At 40.7% G+C, this 25,280-nt stretch overlaps 1 protein-coding gene across 1 annotated transcript in view; it reads left to right on the top strand.

Moving 5' to 3' along the window:
* Positions 1-3,874: 3,874 nt before the first annotated feature.
* Positions 3,875-25,280, top strand: part of sacs (sacsin molecular chaperone) — a 94,101-nt gene continuing 72,695 nt past the window's right edge. Inside the window, exons 1-5 of the mRNA XM_069891405.1 lie at positions 3,875-4,280; positions 13,239-13,389; positions 19,330-19,420; positions 19,762-19,847; positions 22,951-23,062. Of these exons, the coding sequence (XP_069747506.1) occupies positions 4,258-4,280; positions 13,239-13,389; positions 19,330-19,420; positions 19,762-19,847; positions 22,951-23,062 (463 nt within the window). The 5' untranslated portion in view covers positions 3,875-4,257. The remainder of the gene's footprint in view (positions 4,281-13,238; positions 13,390-19,329; positions 19,421-19,761; positions 19,848-22,950; positions 23,063-25,280) is intronic.

Below are 25,280 nucleotides of genomic sequence, written 5' to 3'. Positions count from 1 at the left end.
TTTTTTGCATTTTTATTACAGCTCTCCCAGATTTGAGTCTTTACTCATTGGTGGTGGGGGGGGAAGACTTTAATTGTTGGTTAGACCCTGCTTTGGATTGTTCATCCTCTAAACTTGAAGCAAATCTGCTTCTGTTAATTCATTAAAAAAAAATCAAATATTGGTTTCTCAGATGCAAGGCTTTTTTAAAAAACGCCAATAGGAGAGAGTATTCTTTTTTTTTCTCCTGTTCATCATACTTACTTGCAGATTGATTTTTTAAATAGATAATTGATTTCATTGACTTAGTCATGTGATTATTATTGTATTATGATATATGACCATGCTCCGTTATTTTGTCTATGAATTTTCCAGATCTCCCTCTTCCAAAAGCCACTCAGTTCTCTCTCTCTAAAGAATTACATTTTTTTTCCTCTTTCTGTTTTCAAAACTTAGAACAACAAACTGCAATCAGACAGATTGCTGGCTCTGGAATTAGTTTCTGCCTGAGCATCTGTTGCTTTAAAGACAATAGTCCATTTACTTCACAGCACCAGTCCAATTAACACCTACTTGTGAAGTCTCCAGAGGCATTCTTCAAAGTTTCTGTAAAGTCACTGTGGGCATGAAGTCTCTCTTTCAGCACAGCTCTTGCATTTTAAATCAGATCTCTTTTGTGAAATGTTTGTGAAGTGACCTACATTAAACCCCCACAATCTATCTCTTTTAAGAATAAATTTATATACAATAAAAATATAATATATCCCATATCAATTCTATTAAAATGAAAATTCTACCTAAATTTTTGCATCTAATTCAGCCTATACTAATTTTTATTCCTAAATTGTTTTTTGACTCAATTGATTTGCTTATATCGTCTGACATATAGCAAGGGAAGTGCCACTATTTAAATAAAGGTCCTTTTCAAAAGACTAAAAGGAATGGTGATTTAGCATTTCCTAAATTCAGATCTTACTATTGGGTAGTTAATATATGTAACCTTATGCTCTTGTTACAATTTCATAATCGAGTTGACCGTCATGCTTGGGTAGAAATGGAATTAAATTCCACCAAAAATGTTTCTATCTCTGCATTTCTTGGGGTCTTCACTTTCTTTTGTTTCATATAAATTCATTGGCAATCTGATTGCTAAATAGAGTTTAAGAATATTGGTGTAGTTTAGAAGATATTTTGGATTTCAGGGCTTTTCTCTTGCAAGCCCCTTACGTCCAATCCTTTTCCGCCTTCTTTGCAGGATTCTACTTTTAATGATTGGTATAGATTGGGTATTAAATCCTTTAAAGACCTTTTATTGATAATAGTTTTGCACCTTTTGAACAATTGGTTGGAAGATTCAAGTCACCAAACGTTCATTTTTTTCAATTATTTACAAATCAGGCATTATATTCAATCTCAGATCTCCGATTTTTGTAGAGCTCCTGAGATGAATATTTTTGATATATTATTTGGATAGCAACCTTTCAATAAAGGGCTAATATCTGTTATTTATTATAAATTGATTGGTCTAAGACATGCCCCTTTAGTTCAAATTACAAGTGCCTGGGAGCAGGATTTGAACTTTTTGCTGTGCAATGAAGTTTGGGACTCTATTTTCTAAATTCAAATTTATCTTGTTTTTACTCAGATTTAAATCCGTCTTGTGATAAATGCAGAATTGGTGATGCTCCTATAATTCATTTGTTCTGGACATATCCCATTTGGAAAAAGTTTTTTCCAAATATTATTGGTGACTCCCAATTTAAAATGAGAACCAAATCCTTTAGTTGCTATGTTTGCAACTCTTAGAGAAGATGAGGTTTTACTAACTCCAATTCAATGTCACATTTCATCTTTTACTTTGTTGCTGGCCAGGTGTGCTATTTTGATTAAGTGGAAAGATAATACCCCACTTATTCATGCACAATATCCTGTTTAAATTTGGAAAAAAAAATAGATATGTAATTACTGATTCAAACATTAGATTCCAAATGTTATGGGGCCCATTCATGGACTATTACCATAATCTCTAGGTTCAGTGTTAATATAGAATTTTGGCACTGTGTTGTCCCACTTCAGAGTGAGCTACTTTGCTTCATCAACATTAACTTTCAACCTTGTTTAGGGTCGGGGGTATGAAAAATTTAAATTTATTATGTCCATTTTTTAATTATTATAGCTGTGCTTTGGGAATTCATATGTATGATTATTCTTGCAGTACTTTGTCTTTTTTCTGTAGCACATCCCATAATTGCACCGTGCAAACTTATTATTACTGACAATTAACAAAAAACTTTTTAAAAATAAAAAGAAAATTTAAATTTAGACGTACAGTGTGTATCACGTCTGTAAGCCCCTGCCTCCCCCCAATATACCAATTAACCAACAATCCCCATACGCACCTGGGGTAAACCCACGCAGACATGGGGAGAATGTACAAAATCCTTAGAGATAGTGCTGGATTTGATCCCAGATTACAGCTCCACCCTTGAGGTCATCAAGAGTGTCAAGTTCCTGGAGTGCACTTTGCAGAGAATCTCACCTGGTCCCTTAACACAAGCTCCAAAGCCAAGAAAGCCCAGCAGCGCCTCTACTTCCTGAGAAGGCCAAGGAAAGTCCATCTCCCACCCTCCATCCTTACTACATTCTATAGAAAATATATTGAGAGCATCTTGTGCAACTGCATCACCGCCTGGTTTGGTAGCTGCACCTCCTCAGACCGCAAGACCCTGCAGAGGATGGTGAAGTCAGCAGAAAAGATCATTAGGGGCTCTCTTCCTACAACACTCGATGCAGGTGAAAGGCAATAACATTGTGAAGGATTCTACACACCCCTCATGTAAACTGTTTTCCCTTCTGCCATCTGGTAGGTACTGCAGCCCTTGAGTCCAGATTGAGCAGCAGCTTTCTCCCCCCTGAGCCATCCAATCCTGAACTCCCAGAACATTGGTGGATAGGGTACCATGGACCGTTACTGTATACTGTGGTGAGCTGAGGTAGCAGCAAGCAAGTGCGTGCAAAAGTCAAAAGACTCTACAACAGGCTTTATTTCAGGTAAAAGTCTGAACACCAGTTCATGCTGTGGTGGCTCCCACGTGACTGGCTCAGGAGGGGCTGGCTCAGGTCTATATTCAGGTCGGTTGATTCACAGCTGGAGTTGTACCTTAGGTGGTCTTCCTGCATGTACAGTGATTGCCCCTGCAGTAGGCTGGTGGTCATATCACCACATATACATCTTAATATTTTAATGTGTTTAACTTCTAACTTATATTTATATAAATATGCTCCGTGGTCCTGGAGGAACGCTATCTCACTCTTACCGTGTAAGCATGGAATGAATGGTAAATAAAGGTGACTTGACTGGGCACAGTAATAGCCTTGCACCAACAAACCACTACGCTAACTGTTTCACTCCTATATTTAATTTTATGTTAAAATTCAAAATTTCCCATTTCCCCAGAAAAGTTGAGTAGAATCGCAGTGCAATCCTGGAAACTTCAGACTCTGAGTTCTTGTGGGTCAGCATTGGTGGGTGGCCAGCACTGGGTCTGCATCGGTGGGTGGCCATCACTGGGTCTGCATCGGTGCGTGGCCATCACTGGGTCTGCATCAGTGGTCCAGCACAGGGTCTGCGTCAGTGCGTGGCCATCACTGGGTCTGCGTCGGTGGTCCAGCGCTGGGTCTGGGTCGGTGGTCCAGCGCTGGGTCTGGGTCGGTGGTCCAGCACTGGGTCTGCGTCGGTGGGTGGCCAGCCCTTGGGGCCCAACAGTGTGATAGGCAGGGATTTGAGGCCGGGCTCCGGGAAACTACAAGGACCAGCATGCAACGCGCAGGCGCCGAGCGAGACCTTCCCCATCGGAGTGGAACCTGAGCCACTTCTCATGAGGAACACAGTGAGATGTGAACTCGTGCATTCAGTCATTGCAGCAGGAAGTGAGTGGACTTGATCCCGAATGATTTCCCTTTTTTTTTCAGGAGGGATGGACCAGTGCGGGGCGCGAGGCTGCTCGACGTGAACCTGGACGGACACCAGCTTCATTGAAAGCGAGCGAGAGCCGGGTGAAGCGGAGCGGATTCGGCGGCAGAGCCCATCTGCGGGGGGAGGGGAGGAAGGAAGGCGAGTCGCCTCGGCTCGGCGACGCGATCACGGTCCGTGGCCACTGAAGGCAGCGGCGCGCCTCGGCTCGGGATGGCAGGGACGCCGGCTTCGGCCGGGTGGCGTGGCGGCCGCCCGAGCCCGTGAACGGACCCTGCTGCTGGCGGCCAAGCGAGGGGGAAGCCATGGAAAAGCGGCTGCGGGCCAGGTACTGCGCTCCGTTCCTTCAGGCGGGGAGTCCGTGGGTTTCATGAATGAAAGGGACCAGCCTTTTCCACGAGGAGCGCGGGCGAAGGAGACTTGGCGCTTCTTCCTTCCCTATCCGACCCCCGGTATCCGGGATCGCTGCGTGTGCCGGATAAGTGAGTTTTCCTGTTGCTTGAGACTTACAATGGCCCCTGCATGAAGCATGAACAGTCTAAAAGACACAGTCGTTACACTGAACAAACTTCACTTGTGTGAATTTATAAAGTATTTTACTTTGAAAACGTTTCACCATCACTGCATCAGGTTCCTACCCCTCCGCAGAGCCCCCTGAAAGATAATTACCCCCCCCCCCCACCCCGTCCCAAAAGTTGACATGTAAAGCCTATGACTGGGGTGTCTGTTACTCAGGAGGGATAAGGAAATACCTTGAGTCACCCCAACGGCGAGCGGCGTCAGCCAGCTAGCTCTTCATTCTGGGTGATTCCATTTTATTCAAACACAATTTTATTCAAACAGCTGATATAACCAAAGTACAGCCAAGGCTCTCTGCTGGCTGAATAGTTGCTCCCAAACATTTATGTGTTATTTCAGAGAACATTTACTTTTACAATTTTCAACTTGCATATTTTTCTAATTAAAAAAAAGTTATTTTCCTTTTTTGCCGGTTTCTTGAGGCTTATGGTGAGAATTCTTGAGAATTCTGGATACCAGGGGGTTTAACTGTAAAAACACACACTCTCTCTTACTTCAGAGACAAGCTATTTGGAAAGTTTATGTTTCTGGTTAATGACAGTTGGGAAACATTGGTGTGGTTGAAGGCTGAGAGGGGACGACTGCCAACTGGAATGATGTTGTGTGGGTCTTCCATGGAACAGTGCTGGAGACTGAATATAATAGGGAGGTCAGAATGGAAGTGAAAAGGAGAATTAAAGTCACAAGTGAAACCAAATATTTGGCCATACTTCTGGGCAGGGTAAATTTCTCTTACAAATATTTGGCCATACTTCTGGGCAGGGTAAATTTCTCTTACAAAGGATATGTCATCCTGAGCAGTAAATAATGTACACCAAGCTGAAAGAAATAAAAGTAAAAATGCTTCACCATAACAAAATTGCGAGGGATCCAAGATGGTGAAACCTAAAATCAAATTCTGTATTTTGTGGAGCAAATGCCATAGCAACCAATGCGGAATAAGAAAAATAACAGACAGTTTCCATATTGAAAGGGAAGAGAGGCAAAGATATTTTCACTGAATCATAGAATGGTTCTTCATGGAAGCAGACTATTTGACAACTTGTTTACAACAACCAGTGGGTACCCTTTTGTATTAATCTCATCTCCCACCACGAGAATGGTAGCTTTCTATGTCTAGGTAATTCAAGTTCCTATCTCTTCTTTGGCTTGGCTTCGCGGACGAAGATTTATGGAGGGGTAAATGTCCACGACAGCTGCAGGCTCATTTGTGGCTGACAAGTCCGATGCAGGACAGGCAGACACGGTTGCAGCGGTTGCAGGGGAAAATGGGTGTTGGGTTTTTCCTCCTTTGTCTTTTGTCAGTGAGGTGGGCACTGCGGTCTTCTTCGAAAAGAGGTTGCTGCCCGCCGAACTGTGAGGCGCCAAGATGCACGGTTTGAGGCGAGATCGGCCCACTGGCGGTGGTCAATGTGGCAGGCACCAAGAGATTTCTTTAGGCAGTCCTTGTACCTCTTCTTTGGTGCACCTCTGACACGATGGCCAGTGGAGAGCTCGCCATATAACACGATCTTGGGAAGGTGATGGTCCTCCATTCTGGAGACGTGACATACCCAGCGCAGTTGGATCTTCAACAGCATGGATTCGATGCTGTTGGCCTCTGCCATCTCGAGTACTTCGATGTTAGGGATGAAGTCACTCCAATGAATGTTGAGGATGGAGCGGAGACAACGCTGGTGGAAGCGTTCTAGGAGCCGTATGTGATACCGGTAGAGGACCCATGATTCGGAGCTGAACAGGAGTGTGGGTATGACAACGGCTATCTAACCATTTCTTAAATGCAATAAATGATTTAACTTCACTGATGCTGGAGAAAACCCATACAGGTCACAGGAGAACATACAAACTCCTTTCAGACAGCACTGGATTTGAACCTAGATCAGTGGCTTAGAGCTGTACAAGATGTTAGCAAGACTTTATACGAGTATTGTGTGCCGTTCTAGTTACCTAGCTGTATGAAGGATATTGGTTGGAAGGGTTGCAGAAAAGATTTATGAGAACTTTGCTGTGACTGAGCAGCTTGGGTTGTGATGGATAAGATGGACCTGCTTATACTGGATTGAAGGAGGCTCAGGGGTGACACTAGACGAATGTAAAAATCACAAAGGGCGTGGATAAAAACACCGAAATGTTGGAGAAACTCAGCAGGTCTTGGCAGCATCTGTAGGAGGTAAAGATATATAACTGATGTTTCGGGCCTGAGCCCTTCTTCAAGGTCTGAGCTAAAAGCAGGCAGGCCCCTGAATATATACACCGGGCATCAAGCACCTTGCCTTTATTTATGAAGACTTGTACAACAGCTTTATTGTATCCTTCATTTAATTCTTTTCCATCTCCGGTGGGGGTGGGGGTTTGAAATGCACTCCCAGCCAAGTGGTGACACTTTCTTTGTTCCTAATCACTGCCTGTGAGCTTTTTTTGAGAAGACTCCTAGGACATCTTCTCTCAAGAATGAAGTAATGAAATCTTTGACTAACAATGCAAAATCTCCTTTTCTTTTAATCCACCCTGAGTCTTACCTGAAAATTCTGTACCTTGGCTTACTGAGTTGTCAGTCCTGCCCCTCTTTCATGTCCCAGTGTACACTGTGTTAATGAAAGCTTTGAGTTATCTATTTGACAAGTGACCCGCCTTGCCTTAAAGTAGATGCTATTTAGCTTTGAATTCCCTTGATGTGCACTTACTCACTTGTTCTCTCCACTTGACTCTCTACCTGTCTCTTGTGTCTCTCTACCTGAACAACGTCCAAGTCCTCTCTCCCTGCCATCTTATTACTTTAAGCCTTCAGCATTGTATGTCCACATACAAATATACATGTATTCCCTATGTATTTTTACAAATAGCAAATGAGCTAGTGGAGACAACTGTGATAACGATTATTTGATGTTGCAATTGCCAACCAAAGTCAGGATATGTTGCCTACTTATAATTGCCTGGTAAGTGGTGATGAACTCCATTCCATTGGTGCTTCCTTTAGTTAAGGACTTCCACTTTCTTAAAGCAGTGATGGTAAAAGATTTCTAGATTTGCTCAGTTCAGAACACAGTAACCCAGTGATTTACACCTTGTATATTAGCCAGTAAAAAAAATCCACATTTTTGCAATCATCATACAACTGTAATTAATATCTTCTGTTTATTAAAAGATACATAATGAAGTATACTTGCAGCACCAAAGAAATGACCACCTAAAGGTACAAGACTATAGGAATTGATCAAATTCACCTTCAAGCCACACACTATTATTTCATTGTCACTTAATCCAAATCTTGTAATCCCTCCCACTTAACCCTGAAGTAATATAGTCACCGCACAGGATGCAGCAAATCAAAGTTAAAGCCTCTCACTATCTTTCTGAGGTTGCCTTTCAATGCTTTATTTGCTGAAAGAACATCAGTTTCCAAACTTCGAATGTTATCAATACATGGATCTGTGAGATGTGATTCTGCAAGACCATTCACTTAAGGGATGTCATGACTTTAATGTCGCTTAATGTGCAGATATAACTGGGGACATCAATACTTACTCATTGAGCATTTGAACTATTTATTTAAAGATGCTTGTTCAAATGGCTGACTGAACTAGATTTTTCAAATCCCTAAATGAATGCACTCATTGCACCATATTGTTGTGCATTGATTTACAAATCACTGCAGAGGTCATGATGATTGGTTTCAGAAGAAATAATAGTGGCATGGTTAGCGTAGCAGTTAGCACAACACTGTTACAGCACAGCAATTAGGACCAAGGTTTGTATCCTGCTCTGTCTGTAACGAGTTTATATGTTCTCCCTGTTTCTATGTGGGTTTCCTCCCACCAGCAAAGCATTCCGGGGGTGTAGGTTATTTGGGTGGCACAAGCTTGTGGACCAAAAGGGCCTGTTTCCATGTTGTAGGTCTAAATTTAATATTTGCTACTGTCAGAATTTATTAAGTGAAGTGTGATGCAGAAATGGCATTTACAAAGGATAACCATAGGAGAAAGAAATGATGGGCTAATGACTTAGCTTAAAGCTAAACAATGAGACATAATTACATCAGTGACATAATGATGGAAATGGAAGCAGAGAGAATTAGGTAAAAACCAAAAATAAACCTGAAAAGATGAGAAACTAGAAGAAGCAGTAGCAGGTGAAATGAACTTCCATGTCTATTTTGTCTTTTTCAAATAAGAGATTTGGAGGCTAAATATGAGGTAACAAGAATACCTCCAGATGCTGGGGTGTAGAGCAGTATGTAAAAGTGCTGGAGCCATACAACACAGAAACAGCCTTGCAGTCCACCATCTAGCTGACCATAAGGCATCCATTTATACTAAATATTTTTACGTGCACTTGGTCCTTCATTTTCCATGCCTTGGTGCTTTATAAATGATGTGAGAATATCTGTCTCCTTGGCCAATGCATTCTAGATTATAGCTACCAGATGTTCTCTTATCCCTCCTTGTCACCTTAAATTTATATCCTTTTGTTTTAGACTTCACTGCTGTGGGGAAAAAATTCTCATTGTCTTCCTGACCAATGTTCCTCATAATTTTGAACACTTCTATCAGGTTCCACCTCAGCCCCCTTGCACTCTAAAGAAAATGAACCCTTCCAATGAAACCTCTCTTCATCACTAAAAATTCTATTTCTGTTAACATCTTGGTAAAATCCTGAAAGATATTGCTATGAAATTATACTTGCAGAATCTGTAATGGATGCACTTGCCTAGGCTGGCATTGGCAAAATGACTACTGCATAACCTTAGAGACAAAATCCTGTCTCAGACCGAGGAAACCCTCAGCCTTGATGAAGGGCTCAACCCTGAAATTTTGGTTATGTATCTTTAACTTTGCTATATAAAGTACTATACACTGTTTGACCTGTTGAGTTTCTCCAGCATTCTGTTTTTACTTCAACCATGGTGCCTGAAGACTTTTGTGTTTCAAATCCTCAGGCTTGGGAGAGACTGAGGATTAAGGCACTGTGTTGTATCAGTAAAATGTACACCAGCACAGTCTGTAACCTTGTGGCCTGGCAAACTCCTTGATGCTAGATTAATATGGCCAGGAGAAGACACAAAGAAACTGCCTATCCTCATTGATGGCGGAAACATTAGCTGAGAGCTAAATAAAGAATCCATCTTGGTTTCCTTCTGAGATTTTCATCATCTCAAAAATAAGTCTTCAGCCATTTTCAATTGCTCCATTTGATCAGTCAATTTAGACTGGTAATCACTACTGGGGAGCCACATGGTTCAATGCTGGGGCCTTAACCATTTGTAATCTATATCAATGGAAAAGCAAATTGTCATTTAAATGGACGATTGCCTTAGAATGTTGCAGTACAATAGGATCTGGGAGTCCTAAGTGTATAAAGCACAAAAAGATAACATACAGGTACAGAAAGTAATTAGAAAGAGGGACGTTGGCCTTGATTGCAAGGAGTATAGAATGTAAAATTAATGAAGTTTTGATGCAACTTTACAAGTTATCAAGAATCAGGAGAAATACTTCATTGGTTGGAGTAATACTTTGCTCAAAGGAATATAGTTGTGGATGTTAAAGATCAGTTATGTGATACAGGTTGTCCTCAATTTACGACTGTAATAGGGACCGAAGAATTGGTCATAACTCAGATTTTCACAAGTTGGATTTGCGTGTCTTAATGAAGTATTAAAGCAATTTTACAAAAAAAATTTCAACAAATGAACCTTTAATGAAGAATCTCAGCATGTGTACAGTATTTAAAAAAAAATTAGTTGAATGTGCAGGTGGATGCAACTTGCTTAGGTCGTAAGTTGAGGACTACTTGTCCTCAGACATTGTAAAAATATTAGCATTTATGCAAATAATTTAAAAAATTGAATGAAAACCAATAAAACAAGTTTGGGAGGTATGGTGGTTGCTGCCTCAACATCACGGACCTTGCTTTGATCCTACTGAGTTTGCATATTCTCCTTGTGACACTGTGAGGTTCTGCCAGATGGTAATTTCCTCCCACATTACTTAGTTGTGCTGATACGTTACTGTAAAATGCGTCTATATATGCAAGAGCGGAAGCATGAAAGGGGAGTTGATTTCCATAAACAATCACGACCTGATGAAATGTTGACCTCTCCTTTCTACCCACGGAGACTACCTGACCCACTCAGTTCCTCATTATTTGCTCAAGATTCCTGCATCTGTGTTTTTCTATTCTGCCTGTCTGTTTTTGTTAAGTTTCAGTGGACCTGAATATTTATTTCAGAAATATTTACTCCAGCCTTTCCACTTGCATAACTATCCCAACCAGAAAACAGTCTTACTATGGTTTTAACAGCATGTCAACTTCGCCACCAGAGGAGAGAACACCCTGGATCGGGTGTACACCAATATTCCTGGTGCATACAAGGCTGCCCCTTGCTCCCTACTTGGATTGCATATCTGTTCTGTTAATCCCAGCATACAAACCGCTGGCTAAGCAAATTAAGGTACTTTGTGGGGGGTGGGTGTTGGGAGTGTTTGAGGGGGGCTTGGGGAGGAGGGGAGTGAAGGGGCCAAAGCAGCACTACAGGACTGCTTTGAGACTAAAGATTGGAGCTGTTTCAGGGAGGCAGCCACCTCATGTAAACATCGAAGAGCATATGAGCTCAGTGACTGCTCTGTTAACAAGCGTATTAAGGATGTCATTGAGATCAAATGCTTCACAACCAGGGCGAACCAGAAACCATGGTTGGATGCAGAGGTCTGGGCGCTTCTCAGAGCTTGTGATGCTGCCTTCAGGACAGGGAATAAATTGGCATTAAGATCAGTCAGAGCTGAACTCACCCATGCAATCTGGAAGGCAAAGCATAAGCATGCACAGAAGATCCATAAACAGATGTGTGACACTGGTGACACGAGGCATATGTATCAAGGGATCAAGACCATACCAGATCACAAGACAACCTTGCAAGTTAAAGTGAATGATGCCTCCTTTCCAGACAGACTCAATATCTTCCATGCACTGTTTGATGAGAACAGGCTGATGCCAAAGAAAGCTTGTATAGCTGTGGCAGAGGTGAAGAGAACCCTATCCAAGGTGGGGTTACTAAAGGACAGCATGAACCTATTGACTGGGGTCCTTGCAGAGATCTTCAACACGTCTTTGCAGCAGTCCATCATGCCTGTGGGTTTCAAGTCAACTCCCATATACCTTTAGAAAAAAATTACTTATAGTTTAAGGAATAGAATTGAACATGGATTTTATGAATAAAAGTCCATCCACATCCTCCACCTTGCCCACCCACCCTTCTCAGTTAGTAATTAGTAATTATATGGTTAATACCATATATGTTCATAATATAGATGTAGAATTAGATGTTCTTTCTTATTCATTTTTCTCTTGGGGGAGGTGGGGTGGGGAGAAAATTTAAAAAAATTGTATCATTTCGTATGGTTTGTTAAGTTACTGAATTTATATTTTATATTGATACAAGTGATAAATAAAATTTTCAAGTAAAAGACAGCCACCATCATCCTGGTACCAAAGAGACCGACTGTAATAGGGCTCAACGATTACCGCCATTATCAAATGCTTTGAGCATCTGGAGATGGAAAGCATCAAAACGCACCTCCCAGAGACACGAATCATTTCACTTGGCCAATAGATGAAACTGTTCCTTTAATGATGTTATGGCCTTTTCCCTCTACTCCATTCTAACCCTCCTGGAGTCTGAGTGTGACGCCTCATAAGCCAGGCTGCTGTTCATTGACTTCAGCTCTGTGTTTAATGTGTTCATTTACCAGAGGCTGGTGGAGAATCTGTCCTTGCTGAGGCTCAGTACCTCTAACTGGATTCTACAATGATGAATCTCACTACAGAGGACAGGTGAAAAATCTCCTGAAATGGCGAGAGAATAACAACCTGAGTCTCAACGTGGATGAGACAAAGGAGATCGTTGACTTTAGGAGGACCAAAAACGACCACCCTCCACTACACATAACTCAGTAGTGAAGAGAGTAGAGAGCACCAAGTTCTTTGGCATCTACTTAAGAAGTGATCTATCGTGTTCACACATCTCCTCACTTGTCAGAAAGGTGCCTCAGCGACTGCACTTTCTTAGAAGACTGAAGTGGCCAAGGCTACTGGCTACCATCCTGTCAACTTTCTACAGGAGCTCGATCGAGAGGTTCTGGCTGGCTGCATCATAATGTGATATGGTTGCTGTAGAGAATTGAATTGGCGGTCAATCCTCAGAACCATAGAAGTGACAAAGAGGACCACTAGGGCCTTTCTCCCCCTCCCCCATTCACATGATCTAGGCTCATTGTCTGAATAGGGCACGCAAAATCACTGAAGACCCCTACCACCCTGCACGTAGCAGTTTTCAGATACTCCTGTTGGGAAAGAGATACAGCAACCAGGCTGAGAAACAGTTTCTTCCCACAGACCACTGAATGAACTGCTTGTACTAACCTTTTGAGACTCCACTATTTATTTAAAGAATATTTATTTTTGTGTGTACTGCATATGTATCGTTTGCTTGTATATGTTTTGTATTTGGTTGTGTTTTTGCACCAAGGACTAGAGAACACTTTCATCAGATTGTACATGGACAATTGGATGATAATAAACTTGAACTATAAGTGATACCACAATTAGGTGTAAAAAGCCAGTTGTAGTCACTGCAGCTTCCCTTCTATAGCACCCCCCTCCCTCCTCTACTTTTTTGCCAGTTCAAAAAAGCAATGCTTTGTTTTCAAAGGTTGCCAAGTGTGACTGTTCTGCATGAATACATTGGGAGCAGAGTATACGACGTTGCATCATCTGCATCTGTTCAAGAGATCAAGGAATTAATCTTTGTGGAAACGGATTTCCCTGCTTCTGAACAGCGTTTGCTGCACAATGGAAAAGAGGTAACCTTGGTCTTGAGTCATGTGTGGTAATGGTATAGTAATGTGTTTAATTCAATTATCTATGAGGCATTAAAAAATGAATTTTCTTTATATCTTAGAAAATTATGACTGCATATGAATAATAATTTCCATAGAGCCTTTCCTTTTAAGGTTAGGATCACTAATAAAAAGTGTTTGGCTGTGTGTAGGACAGAGATTGTCCAACATTATGATTTTTGAGTTCTGTGCTTGCTTTGCTCGCCCAGCTTGTGTATTCTGGTTCATGTCCCTTGTTAGGTTCCATTTCTATCTATCCCATAGAAGCATACAACACTACAGCAGGGAAACAGACTCTTTGACCCTTTTAATCTGTGCCTAACTATTTTTGTGCCTTGTCCCACTGATCTGCAACTGGACCATACCCCTCCCATCCATGTACCTGTCAAAATTTTTACTTAATCTCAAAAATGAGCCTGCTTTCATTCTGCTGGCAGCGTGTTCTACACTCCTACCACTCTCTGCATGAAGAAGCTCCCCCTAATGTTCCCTTTGAACTTTTTCCCCTTTCACCTTAATCCATGTCCTCTTTTTATTATCTCGCCTAGTACCAATGGAAAATGTCTGCTTGCATTTACTTTATCTATACCCATTGTTATGTCTTTGTGTTACTTGGGAGGCTTCTTAAATAACTTAGAGATGCAAGATTCAAATAACAAAAGAGATTATACTTACTGATGTCTTTCACCATCTCAGGTACACGTACACGTGCGCGCGCACACACACACACACACACACACACACACACACACACACACACACACACACACACACACACACACACACACAGAGTGGTGTACTACAGTGGGAAGGGTGTATTCTTAGGTGGTTACAAAATAGTTCATTTAATCCTGACTATATTACATCCCTCCTTCTCAAGATGAAGAAAAATGTGGTGTTCTTTATCACTTTCTTTCCAGTGCAACTTAAGTAACTGAACTCGTACACTAGTTTATTTATACAACTATTTTTAAGTCGTTCTTATCGATATTGCACAGGTGGCAGTATGTTCCTTTGCCATCTTGTGGGTTTGGCTGCGACCGTTGGGCTCTGTGTTGCTGGTCCACATGTCGGTGATGTAGCTTGTTGTGCTTCACCTGACAACTGCTGTGTATTAGTGCTTGTGGTTTCTTCACTTGATATTGGTGTTGCAGACTTTTCTGGTATTCTGCTTCATCACATCTTGAGTCGGCCAGATGTGGATTCTGTTCCTCCTCACCTGATTGCCAGAGTCTGTCTCAATAGTGTATGATCTTGGTGTCTCAGCTTCTCTGATGACCTTTGCTGGGGTCCATATTTTCAACATTGGCTCTTGAATATGCACATGCTCCCCTCTGAAGAGTTCTGGCAATGTTTGTTATAATGCTGGTGTCCTTCTTCATGCGTGTCAGGCAGTCTTCCTCTGGTTTCCTCCTGGTCTTCTGGAAAGTGTATTTTGCTTGGCAGAGTTGTTTTGTATCTCCTGTCACTTAGAAGTTCTGTAGGGGACTTCATGTTAGCCCTTAAAGGTGTGGCTCATAATGATAGAAGAGCCACGTATGGGTCTTCATTTGTTTTGCAACACTTAACTAGTGTGCGTTTCACAGTTTGTACTTGCCTTTCAATCAACCGACGACCTTTGGGGTAGTATGGGAATGATGTAGTAATAGCAAACCCATACTCTGCAGCCAGATTTCAGAATTCTTGTGACATGAACTGTCACATATGACTTGCTTGGGTATTCCTTGTTCAGTAAGGAGCACTCTCATTTCTGAGGTAATAATTAATGCTCTCAGGTCTTAGTCAGTAATAATAGTATAAGGGCTAGTCAGCATGGATTCCTTAAGGGTGTCATGCTTGACTAACCTTCTGGAATTTTTTGAGGATGTGACAAAGAGGGTGGACTCGGGAGAGCCAGTGGATGTGGTGTATTTGGACTTCCAGAAGGCCTTTGATAAGGTACCGCACGGGAGTCTAGTGGGCAAGATCAGGGAGCATGGTATTGGAGGTAAGGTGCTGACATGGATAGGAAATTGGTTAAGAGATAGGAAACAAAGGGTTGGAGTAAATGGGTCTTTTTCAGAATGGCAGGATGTGACGAGTGGAGTGCCTCAGGGATCGGTGTTGGGTCCTCAGTTGTTTGTAATTTATGTTAATGATTTGGATGAGGGGATTATAAATAACATGAGCAAATTTGCAGATGACACTAAACTGGGTGGCGGTGTGGGGTGTGAGGAGGATGTAAGGAAAATGCAGAGGGACTTGGACAGGCTGGAGGAGTGGGCGGCTAAATGGAAGATGAATTTCAATGTGAACAAATGTGAGGTTATTCATTTTGGGGGAAGTAATAGGAAAGCTGAGTATTATTTAAATGGAGACAAGCTAGGGAGTGGGGAAGTGCAAATGGATCTGGGTGTACTTGTTCACCAGTCACTGAAGGCTAGCATGCAGGTTCAGAAAGCTGTGAAGAAGGCAAATGGAATGTTGGCTTTCATAAAGAGGGGATTGGAGTATAGGAACAGAGACGCCCTTCTGCAGTTATACAGGGCCCTGGTGAGACCCCACCTGGAGTATTGCGTCCAGTTCTGGTCTCCAAACTTGAGGAAGGACATACTAGCTATAGAGGGTGTGCAGCGCAGATTTACAAGGTTAGTTCCAGGGATGGCAGGGTTGTCATATGCAGCAAGGCTAGAAAAACTGGACTTGTATCCATTGGAGTTTAGAAGGATGAGGGGGGACATGATTGAGGTATACAAAATCATCAGGGGGATAGACAAGGTGAAGTCTGATTACTTGTTCCCAATGATGGGGGAGACGAGGACTAGAGGGCATAGTTTAAGAATACAGGGTAGGCCCTTTAGGACGGAGATGAGAAAGCATTTTTTTACCCAGAGAAGTGTGAATCTGTGGAATGCTCTACCACAGAGGGTGGTAGAGGCGGAGTCGCTGACTCTGTTCAAAAGAGAGTTAGATAAGACTCTTGTGGGTAACGGAGTTAAGGGTTATGGGGATAAGGCTGGAAAGGGGTACTGATGGTAATGATCAGCCATGATCTAAAATGGCGGTGCTGGCCCGACGGGCCAAATGGCCTACTCCAGCTCCTATTGTCTATTGAATGGAAACTTGGAGTAGAAACAGGCTGCTATTAAATACTCTTGATTCTTGGTGAACAAGTCTGCTCCCACTGTGTGCCATGGCCTGGCAGGTACTTCTGTGGAAATAATTTCTTCTTTTTGTTGTATGTTTCTGTTGATGCTTTTGGATATCTTCTTCATCTGAATCTCATAATTGACAGATCAACTGCAACTCCCGGCAGCTATCCAGACCTAGAATTGCTGGTCTGTCTGCGTCTACCACGTAGATGTACAGAGGATGTTCTTTCCCTTATGGCAGCCATTGATCTTAGCTCTCCCTAGCTGCTTCTCCTTCATATTTCAGTGACTGATAATCAATTGTATGGCTTTATTCTTGTTCGGTTATACTCCTGCCCTAATGTTATGTCTCTGTGTTACTTGGGAGGCTTCTTAAATAACTTAGAGATGCAAGATTCAAATAACAGAAGAAACTTTACTTACTGATATCTTCCACCATCTCAGGAAACTGTTCTCTTACACACGCACGTGTGCGCACGTTCACTCCAGTTACTACATTGAGAAAGGTGTATTCTTACATGGTTACAAAATAGTTCACATTATCCTGACTATATAACACCCATGATCCCAAAACGACTTCTTGTTCATTCCAATAGCTTCTGCTCCTGGTCCCTGTGATCTTGCTTGATCTTTGGAAAAGTGCAAAAACTGTTAATGTGTTGCCCCTTGCCATCAGAATCTAGGGGTAGAAAGTCAATTTTCATCCACCTCCAGAATTCTGCTTTAATTTTCTCCAGGTCTTTACTCCCACATTATTGTTTGAGCTTCATTCTACAGGTCAGTGAGCTTCTGAGATGTAATGTTACTAGGAAAGTGGAGAAAGATGTGTACATTGTGGTCACAGGAGGAAAATCAGGATTTCATTGGTGTGTGGGTTGGAGAGCACTCAGGAAAGCTAACTAAAATGCACAGGCTTGTAGATATGGATAATTATTTCTGAATAACTCAATATGAGCATCGTCCATTGTTGGGTTTGAATTTAGTGAGTATGGGAGAGGGTTACTGAGCCCAAATACAATAATGCTTTTGACAGCATTTGAAATGGATGGGTTGGATTGGCAGTACTAACTTTGACCAACTCTCTTCCCCTCCATTCCACCTCTCACTGAAACCATAGCCGTGATTCAATAGGAGGTTAACCTCCTGCATATCAAGCCTTGGGATAAGTGTAAGAGACAGCTTAATTTGTGAGCAAAACTGCAATGCCTGGTAACCAGCCAGTTTCATGTGCGGGAACTGGTTGCTGTTTGTATTTTCATTAATATGGTTTTGGTGTAATATCCAGGCATGAATCAATGCAATCATGAATAAGGGATAATTTTCATGTTTTATTATGGAAATATCTGGTGGTGAATACTGTGGGATGTCAATATTGTAGAGTAAAATTTCCCTTTTTTAAAAAATCAACTAGTTGCTCTTATTCTAGAATTTAAAAAAAAACTTTATTTATTCATTCAAAAAACAAATAATATATGACTTATACAGCAATTAAACATGAACATGAACATTTTTTTAATATTTAAAAAAAAGATTCCCCCTTCAGCTAAGCTAAGAAGAGCCATAAAAAAAGAAAAAAGAATATTAAAAAAAAGTTTAATATACATATTAAAATCTAATCAATATAAATTGAAATGTAAATATTCCGAGTATAACAGCCACTTATTAATTTTTTTTTAATTATCATGCGAAACATACATAATTTTCCCCCATTATTAAACAATATTTCATCTCATTATGCCATCTATTAATATCAATCATATTTGTATCTTTCCACGTACTAGCAATACATTTTTTTTGCAACGGATAAAGCTAAATATACAAAAGCAAGCTGAAACTTATTTAATTTCAAGCCTTTCAGAGGTTGCAAACTACCCAATAAAAATATTGTTGGATCTAAAACTACTTTAATCTTATGCAGATATTCTAAAAACGATTGAATTTTCTTCCAAAAAGATTGTACATGACCAAACAGCATGAAAAAAAGTTCCAACCGTATCACAACATCTAAAACACAAATTTGATTCATTAAAACCATATTCTTTAAATTTTTCAGGTGTCAAGTATAATTGATGTAAAAAATTTTAATTAATCATTGCATAACGTGCATTTATCAAACTAGTTACACTATCATAACAGATATCTAACCAATCCTCTTCAGAAAAAGTAAAACCAATATCCGCTTCCCATTTAATTCTAGATCTATCCCAACCCTTTTTATCCATACCATCCTTTAATATTTGATACATAAATGAAATATAACCCTTCTCTGGTACCTTCATAAGAAAAGTCTCAAATTTAGTCATTTCAGGTAAAATCATGTCTCTACCAAACTTACATTTTTACCAAAGACCGAATTTGATAATAAAGAAATAAAGAATTCTTATCAATACCAAAATCTTCCCTCATCTGATTAAAAGATAAAAACTTACCCTCTTTAAAACAATCTCCCACATTTTTCACACCTTTAAATCTCCAATGCAATAAACTTTGATTATGTATTGAAAAAGAAATAAGTTGATTATTATACGATTATAAAATTAAATAAGTAACTGCAATTTTTTGGGGGAATCTATACTACAGTATGGATATTATCCTGTTTTGGTTTAAATAGGTGATTGTAAAATGTTGCATCTAATTAGTGTGTTAGGATGTTAATGATCTTTTATCTGTTTATTAGTGTTTACATAAGGATATAATTTGTACTCTTGTACTGATTTTAATATATTGTTTCAAATATGAGATTTCTGGAATTTAATCTTATTCTCTCTTCTAGTTGCAAGATTCAATACAGATTGGGAGTTTGTTACTACCTGAGACCTATGAGATTAATTTGACTTTGCAAGGAAAAGGACTAAAAGGAGGAGGTAATTGATGTATGTCATTCCCATTGTGAAAATAGGAATGACTCAGTAACTTCGTTCTAATGCCAATGAATCCGTCCTTTAACAGAATAATGATTTTTTTTTCAAATTGATCTTTGGTGCAGTGTGAGGATCATGAAATGACTGGATAGCTTTAACAATACTTGTATCAATATTTTGGTTTTGATATTTTTGGAAATAGGCCACTTTTTTGTTACCTATTTAATTAGAAAATGGTTGTAGTAAATTTTCTTTCAAGATAAACCAATACTCTTGAAAACTAGATTGATCCAGATTCAACAAAATTTGGGTACATTATTCATATGTTCGTTTTCTTCCAACAGGCAGGTTTGGACAAACAACACCACCACTTGTAGATTTCCTCAAGGATATTCTGAGAAGATATCCTGAGGGAGGGCAGATTCTTAAGGTGAGCACCTTTTAGTCTTGTATCTGGTAATAAATACATTCCTTTTTCTAGCTCTGGTGCATAGAGTATTCATAAAAAGATCATAAACCACAAACTGGGTGTTCAGTACAGGTGACCAAAGTGATCTTTTTTGACTCCAGGAATTGTAGTAGTTTGTGTATTTGAGTTTAGTATTACAGTACAGCTCTGATTATCCAAAATGGTTGGGACCAGACCTATTTTGGATGACTGAATTATTCGGATAACTGGCTATTTTTTAAAAACATTCCAGTAGCAACAGTAAATCACTTGTATCAGTATTTACACAACAAGGAAAGGGCTTTTTAAGCATTCAAATAATGTTTAATTCTCACCAAAAATAAAAAAAAATGTTGCCTGCTGCTGATCTCCCAACACTGTTGCCACTAATCGCCAGGGAGGCTTCCCAGGCTAGTGGAACACTCACAGGTGAGTTGGGGCTCCAGTCTCCCCATGGGCTCATTCTGGCAGGGGCTGTTCCGGATTCGTGTCCTGGACAGTGCTGCCGGAGCTCACAGGAGCGGTGCTCTGGCACCTCATTGGGCTGCTTCAATGGGCCCGCTCAGCGCGACAGCGGCTCAATGCAGGATCAACGGTTGGCTTTGTTACCCATAATCCCCTATGCAGCTGGAACCACTCTGCCAGCATCAGGGTAACACGAATGCCTGTCCTGCTGCTGCTCGGGAGGCCATTCTCCTTGTTGGATTTTGGCTGGGAGACAGTGGGACACAGTTTGAGAGGGAGAATTGGAGAAAAAGAAATGGAAAGAGAGAGGGGAGGGAGTAACCTGAAATGAGGACAACCATCGTGTTAATTTCATGTCGGGCGACTTTTATTTCAACCTGTGAGGTCAGTTCGGCAATTTTTGGATAACTGAGGATTTCTGATTGTTTCAGATATCGTCATTTATCTGAAAATTTTCAGAGGCGAACAGATGTCACTTTTGGGTCCAAAAAATTTTCAGATAAATAAGGATTTTGGAGTTGACCTGTAATTGTTTTGGTGCTTGATGCATTCGTGTACTCAAGTTAAAAAAAAAGAGTATGAAACTCTATTATGATCGTATAACAAGAGCAGCTTGTTTTTTTTCTGACTGCTTTATCTTGGTGTTTGATAACTAGACCTGGTGAATGAATGACTGTCTTATCATTGTGACTCAGAGTCAGAGAACAGATTTGGAAATTGAATTCTCCCTGACACAAAAAGAAAATGTATCTCAACAATTTGAGCCAGATCTCCAACACCTTGTAGACAGATACAGGATTAAAATTGGGTGATTGACAGTATACATGAGAAACAAAAATCAAATGGATGAGAGTTTCTTTAGGTCCTAATCTGTAGCAAAACAAAATAATGATTATAAAGAAGACTGGGTGAATGGCATTTAGTAAGAAACATTTTAAATTATTAGGAATAAAATAACTATTTATGAATGAGAATATTCAGTGAGAACTTTGATTTAATTGATATGGGAACCATTTCTTTAGGTTGAGTAAGAAGGTGCAAATTCTTTCACTAACTGATTGCAGCAGTCTTTTTTTTTTAAACAATACACATCTTTAACTGATATCTTCAAATTGTTATGAATGAAACCCTGAAAATATCAAAGCTATTGAATTTCTTTTGGTATGTAAATTAATATCTTGTGGTTGAATTACTGGAATAGTCCACAATCCTTCTAATCCATAGTCACGAGTTCAAGACACGCAGCAGTTGGGGATTTTGCATTCAAGTGATGAAATAAATCTGGAACTTAAAAAAAATCTGTCGTTTTATTCATTACAAAATTTACCATGGATGGCTTATGCAATGGCTACTTGATTATTGTAAAATCCTTCTGTGTGTTGTTGCCCTTCTAAATAAAGCTATTATGTTCCTGGGGAGGAAGGATAAATTTGAGCTTCAACAAACCATGTCCTAGAATATATGAATAGATAATGAATTTAGTTTAAAAAATATTCCCGCATGGCAGCCCTTCGCGGCTCCCCCACAGGGCCTCACAAAATGAAGGACAAACGCAGCGATCCAGCAGGCTGCACAAAGGCCCGCAGTGCTGCCCTCCAATTGGCCACAACCAAAGAAGCTTAAATGGCCTATCAGGGAAAGCCGATCACAAACACACCAATCAGTGCTGAGAGGGTTTTGACCACGCCCCTCAGTTTGAGAATAAAAGCAGGGCTGTGAGCCCAATAAAGCTGAGAGTGTTAACTACACTCATTCTTTCTGGGAACAATGTGTTCTTTCTGAGCTATAGCATGCAGCTATAACTTCTTTGCTAAAGGCTCTGCAGAGCCATAGCTGGTAGCAGCTGGCTACACCCTAATAATAAGCACAGTATGGAATTTTGACTGCCAGGGACTGGGGTAGGGGCAGGGATCAGCTGGGGTGAATGTGAGGGTTGGGTTGAGGGTGTCCCAAGTATTGCATACTTCTGCTTGAGGGTGGTTGATCTGTTGTCAGGAATGGTGGGATGTGGATATCAGTTAAGTGTTGAATATTGAGGAGAAGGAAATCATGACTGGATGGTGGGTGTAGAGTGGGAGGGACCTGAGGAGGAATTGATTTTTATTTTAGGTGACTATTTTTCATAAGACATTCTACCCAAGATCAGTTTCCAGTGGTAGATTCCACTGGAAATAGCCGGCAAATGTTGGTGCTATCTGATGCAATCTCTAGATTCCAATAATTAATTCTGCTTGGTAAAATAAAATAGAAAAGTACAGTGAATGCACAGCACACCCCTATCTGAGAAAGATTGGAATAATATTTTCATGTTTTATTATTTTTAATGCTCCTTTTTCAATATATTTATAATGCTTTGTCTATTAGTCACTTAGTTTTCAGATTTAATCTTCTATTTTTCTATTCCTCTCTCTCTCTCTCTCTCTCTACCTACCATTTGCCTTTGGTTGCAGTACGCTTGGCAGTTATATAATGGAGAAAATTTCCTTCAACAAAGCATATTCGGAGATTGTCGACCTATTTTTCTTTCAACTAATTTTTGAACTCTTTAATGCTTTACAGTTTTTAATGGAAAACTGTAAAAATAATTAGTTCCAGTCACACTAATTTCTTTTTTTTAAAGGAACTGATTCAAAATGCTGAAGATGCTGGAGCTACTGAGGTGAAGTTCTTGTATGACGATACTGAATATGGAACAAACTCGCTTTGGTCAGATCTGCTAAATGAATATCAAGGTAAGAGAACTCCACATGAGACCTGATTGCTTCAGATCAGAATCAGGGGAGAAAGAGTGGCCTTTAAATGTGATGGTGAAATGGGGAAAATAGGTTTCAAGCAATGTGATGTCTGTTCGAAAATCTCTTTTCAGCGGTGTTTTAATCATCAATCATAGTTGGAACTCTGCTGGAAGTCCTTGGATATTGTGAGTCGAGGTTGGAATGGGTACACAGCTTGGTAGTGAGTTTGGTTCTGCTCATTGCACAATAAGAAGGATGTAAGAGAAAAGGTAGAGAGGAGAGGTAGGGAAAATTTGTAAGAAGTTTTGAGAACAGTAAAAACGCAAAATGGTGGAGAAACTCAGCAGGTCAAACTGTGTCCTTTACCTGTGACCTGCTGAGTTTCTCCAGCATTTTGTGTTTTTACTTCTACCATGGTGTCTACAGATATTCATGATTTACTTAGTTGTGAGAACAGACTGGTTGGTAACTTTGAGATTATTTCATTTGGAGAAGAGAATTTTAATTGTGATGTAGGAGAATTGAGTGGGCTGTTTAGGGTGAATGGAAAGCATCTATTAAGCAGAGACGTCATTAATGAATGGGCTTAAGGTCATAGGATGCACATTAGAGAATCTTTTACACTGGTGAATGTCTAAACCTTACAAACTGAAGAGAGTCTAGAAAATTAAGTCAACCATGATTCGAATGGTGAAGCAGGCTTAATGGAATAAATAGTCTCATTCTGCTCCTTTGGCAGAAACTGTCATCAAGTTTTCAAAAGTACAAGTCAGTGTTTCACATAATGATATAAGAAATATGAGCAGGAGGAGGCCATTTGAGCCATTGGCATGCTCTGCCATTCATTTGGCTGTGGACTTTTCTTTTCTCCAACCCACCTTTTCCCTGTAGCCTTCAATTCCCCTATAGCACAAAATGTGCTGTAAACACATTTAATGAGGCACCCTTTACTCTTTCATTGAACAGAGAATTCCGTAGATTGGTTAACCAATCCTCTGTCCATGCTAATACATTATCCATAATTCCATGCCTCCTTATCTTATTGTTGTCTTTTGTGTGACACCTTGTCAAACACCTTTTGGAAATGCAAGTATACAACAGGGGCTGAAGGCTACTGGAAACTTACAGTTGAAGGACCCACACAATCTGTGGGCTGCTGGAGACCAGGTATCAGAACCGGGATTTGAGGGTGCTGAGGACAAGAAGTGCTTCCAAATGGCCTTGGGTGCTGAGGCCGTCCTGACTGTATCAGAAGTTTGGATCTGGAGCTCAGGTTACTGATGTCTCCGGCTGCAGAGGCTGAGGGAGCGCTGGAAGTGAATCTGTGGACACTTGGTGGCTCTGAAGGGACTCTCTTTTGCTTCCCTTTCTCCTATTAACTCATGGTGACTCTCTGTTTGCCTAATGGTAGACAGAAGTTGAAGAATATCATGTATATTACATTTTTAATATCTTCTTTGGCTTGGCTTCGCAGACGAAGATTTATGGAGGGGTAATGTCCATGTCAGCTGCAGGCTCGTTTGTGGCTGACAAGTCCGATGTGGGACAGGCAGACATGGTTGCAGCGGTTGCAAGGGAAAATTGGTTGGTTGGGGTTGGGTGTTGGGTTTTTCCTCCTTTGTCTTTTGTCAGTGAGGTGGGCTCTGCGGTCTTCTTCAAAGGAGGTTGCTGCCCGCCGAACTGTGAGGTGCCAAGATGCACAGGTTGAGGCGATATCAGCCCACTGGCGGTGGTCAATGTGGCAAGCACCAAGAGATTTCTTTAGGCAGTCCTTGTACCTCTTCTTTGGTGCACCTCTGTCTCGGTGGCCAGTGGAGAGCTCGCCATATAACACGATCTTGGGAAGGCGATGGTCCTCCATTCTGGAGACGTGACCTACCCAGTGCAGTTGGATCTTCAGCAGCGTGGATTCGATGCTGTCGGCCTCTGCCATCTCGAGTACTCGAGTAAAAATTGTACATTTTTAATATTATGTGCCAATAAAGGGACCTTTGAACATTTGAATGGAACCTTTGAACATTCTTTTGGATGTGTGTTCTGATCACCAGGACAAAGGGATAAGTGCTTGGACAGGTGACTGTGTGAGAACAATATACTTTTCAAGCTGTGTTACAATCAGTAGGAGAAGGCTTTTTTGCCATTCATTATTGCTATAAGCTCAATACAGTGTTTGCACCATTTTTCTCTTCAAAGACAGTGGAGTGCTTAGGTGAAT

This window comes from Narcine bancroftii, chromosome 7 (assembly GCF_036971445.1).
Source record: "Narcine bancroftii isolate sNarBan1 chromosome 7, sNarBan1.hap1, whole genome shotgun sequence".
Classification (NCBI taxonomy): domain Eukaryota; kingdom Metazoa; phylum Chordata; class Chondrichthyes; order Torpediniformes; family Narcinidae; genus Narcine; species Narcine bancroftii.
The sequence above is the reverse complement of the archived record's forward strand: the minus strand, read 5'-3'. Positions and strand labels throughout refer to the sequence as shown.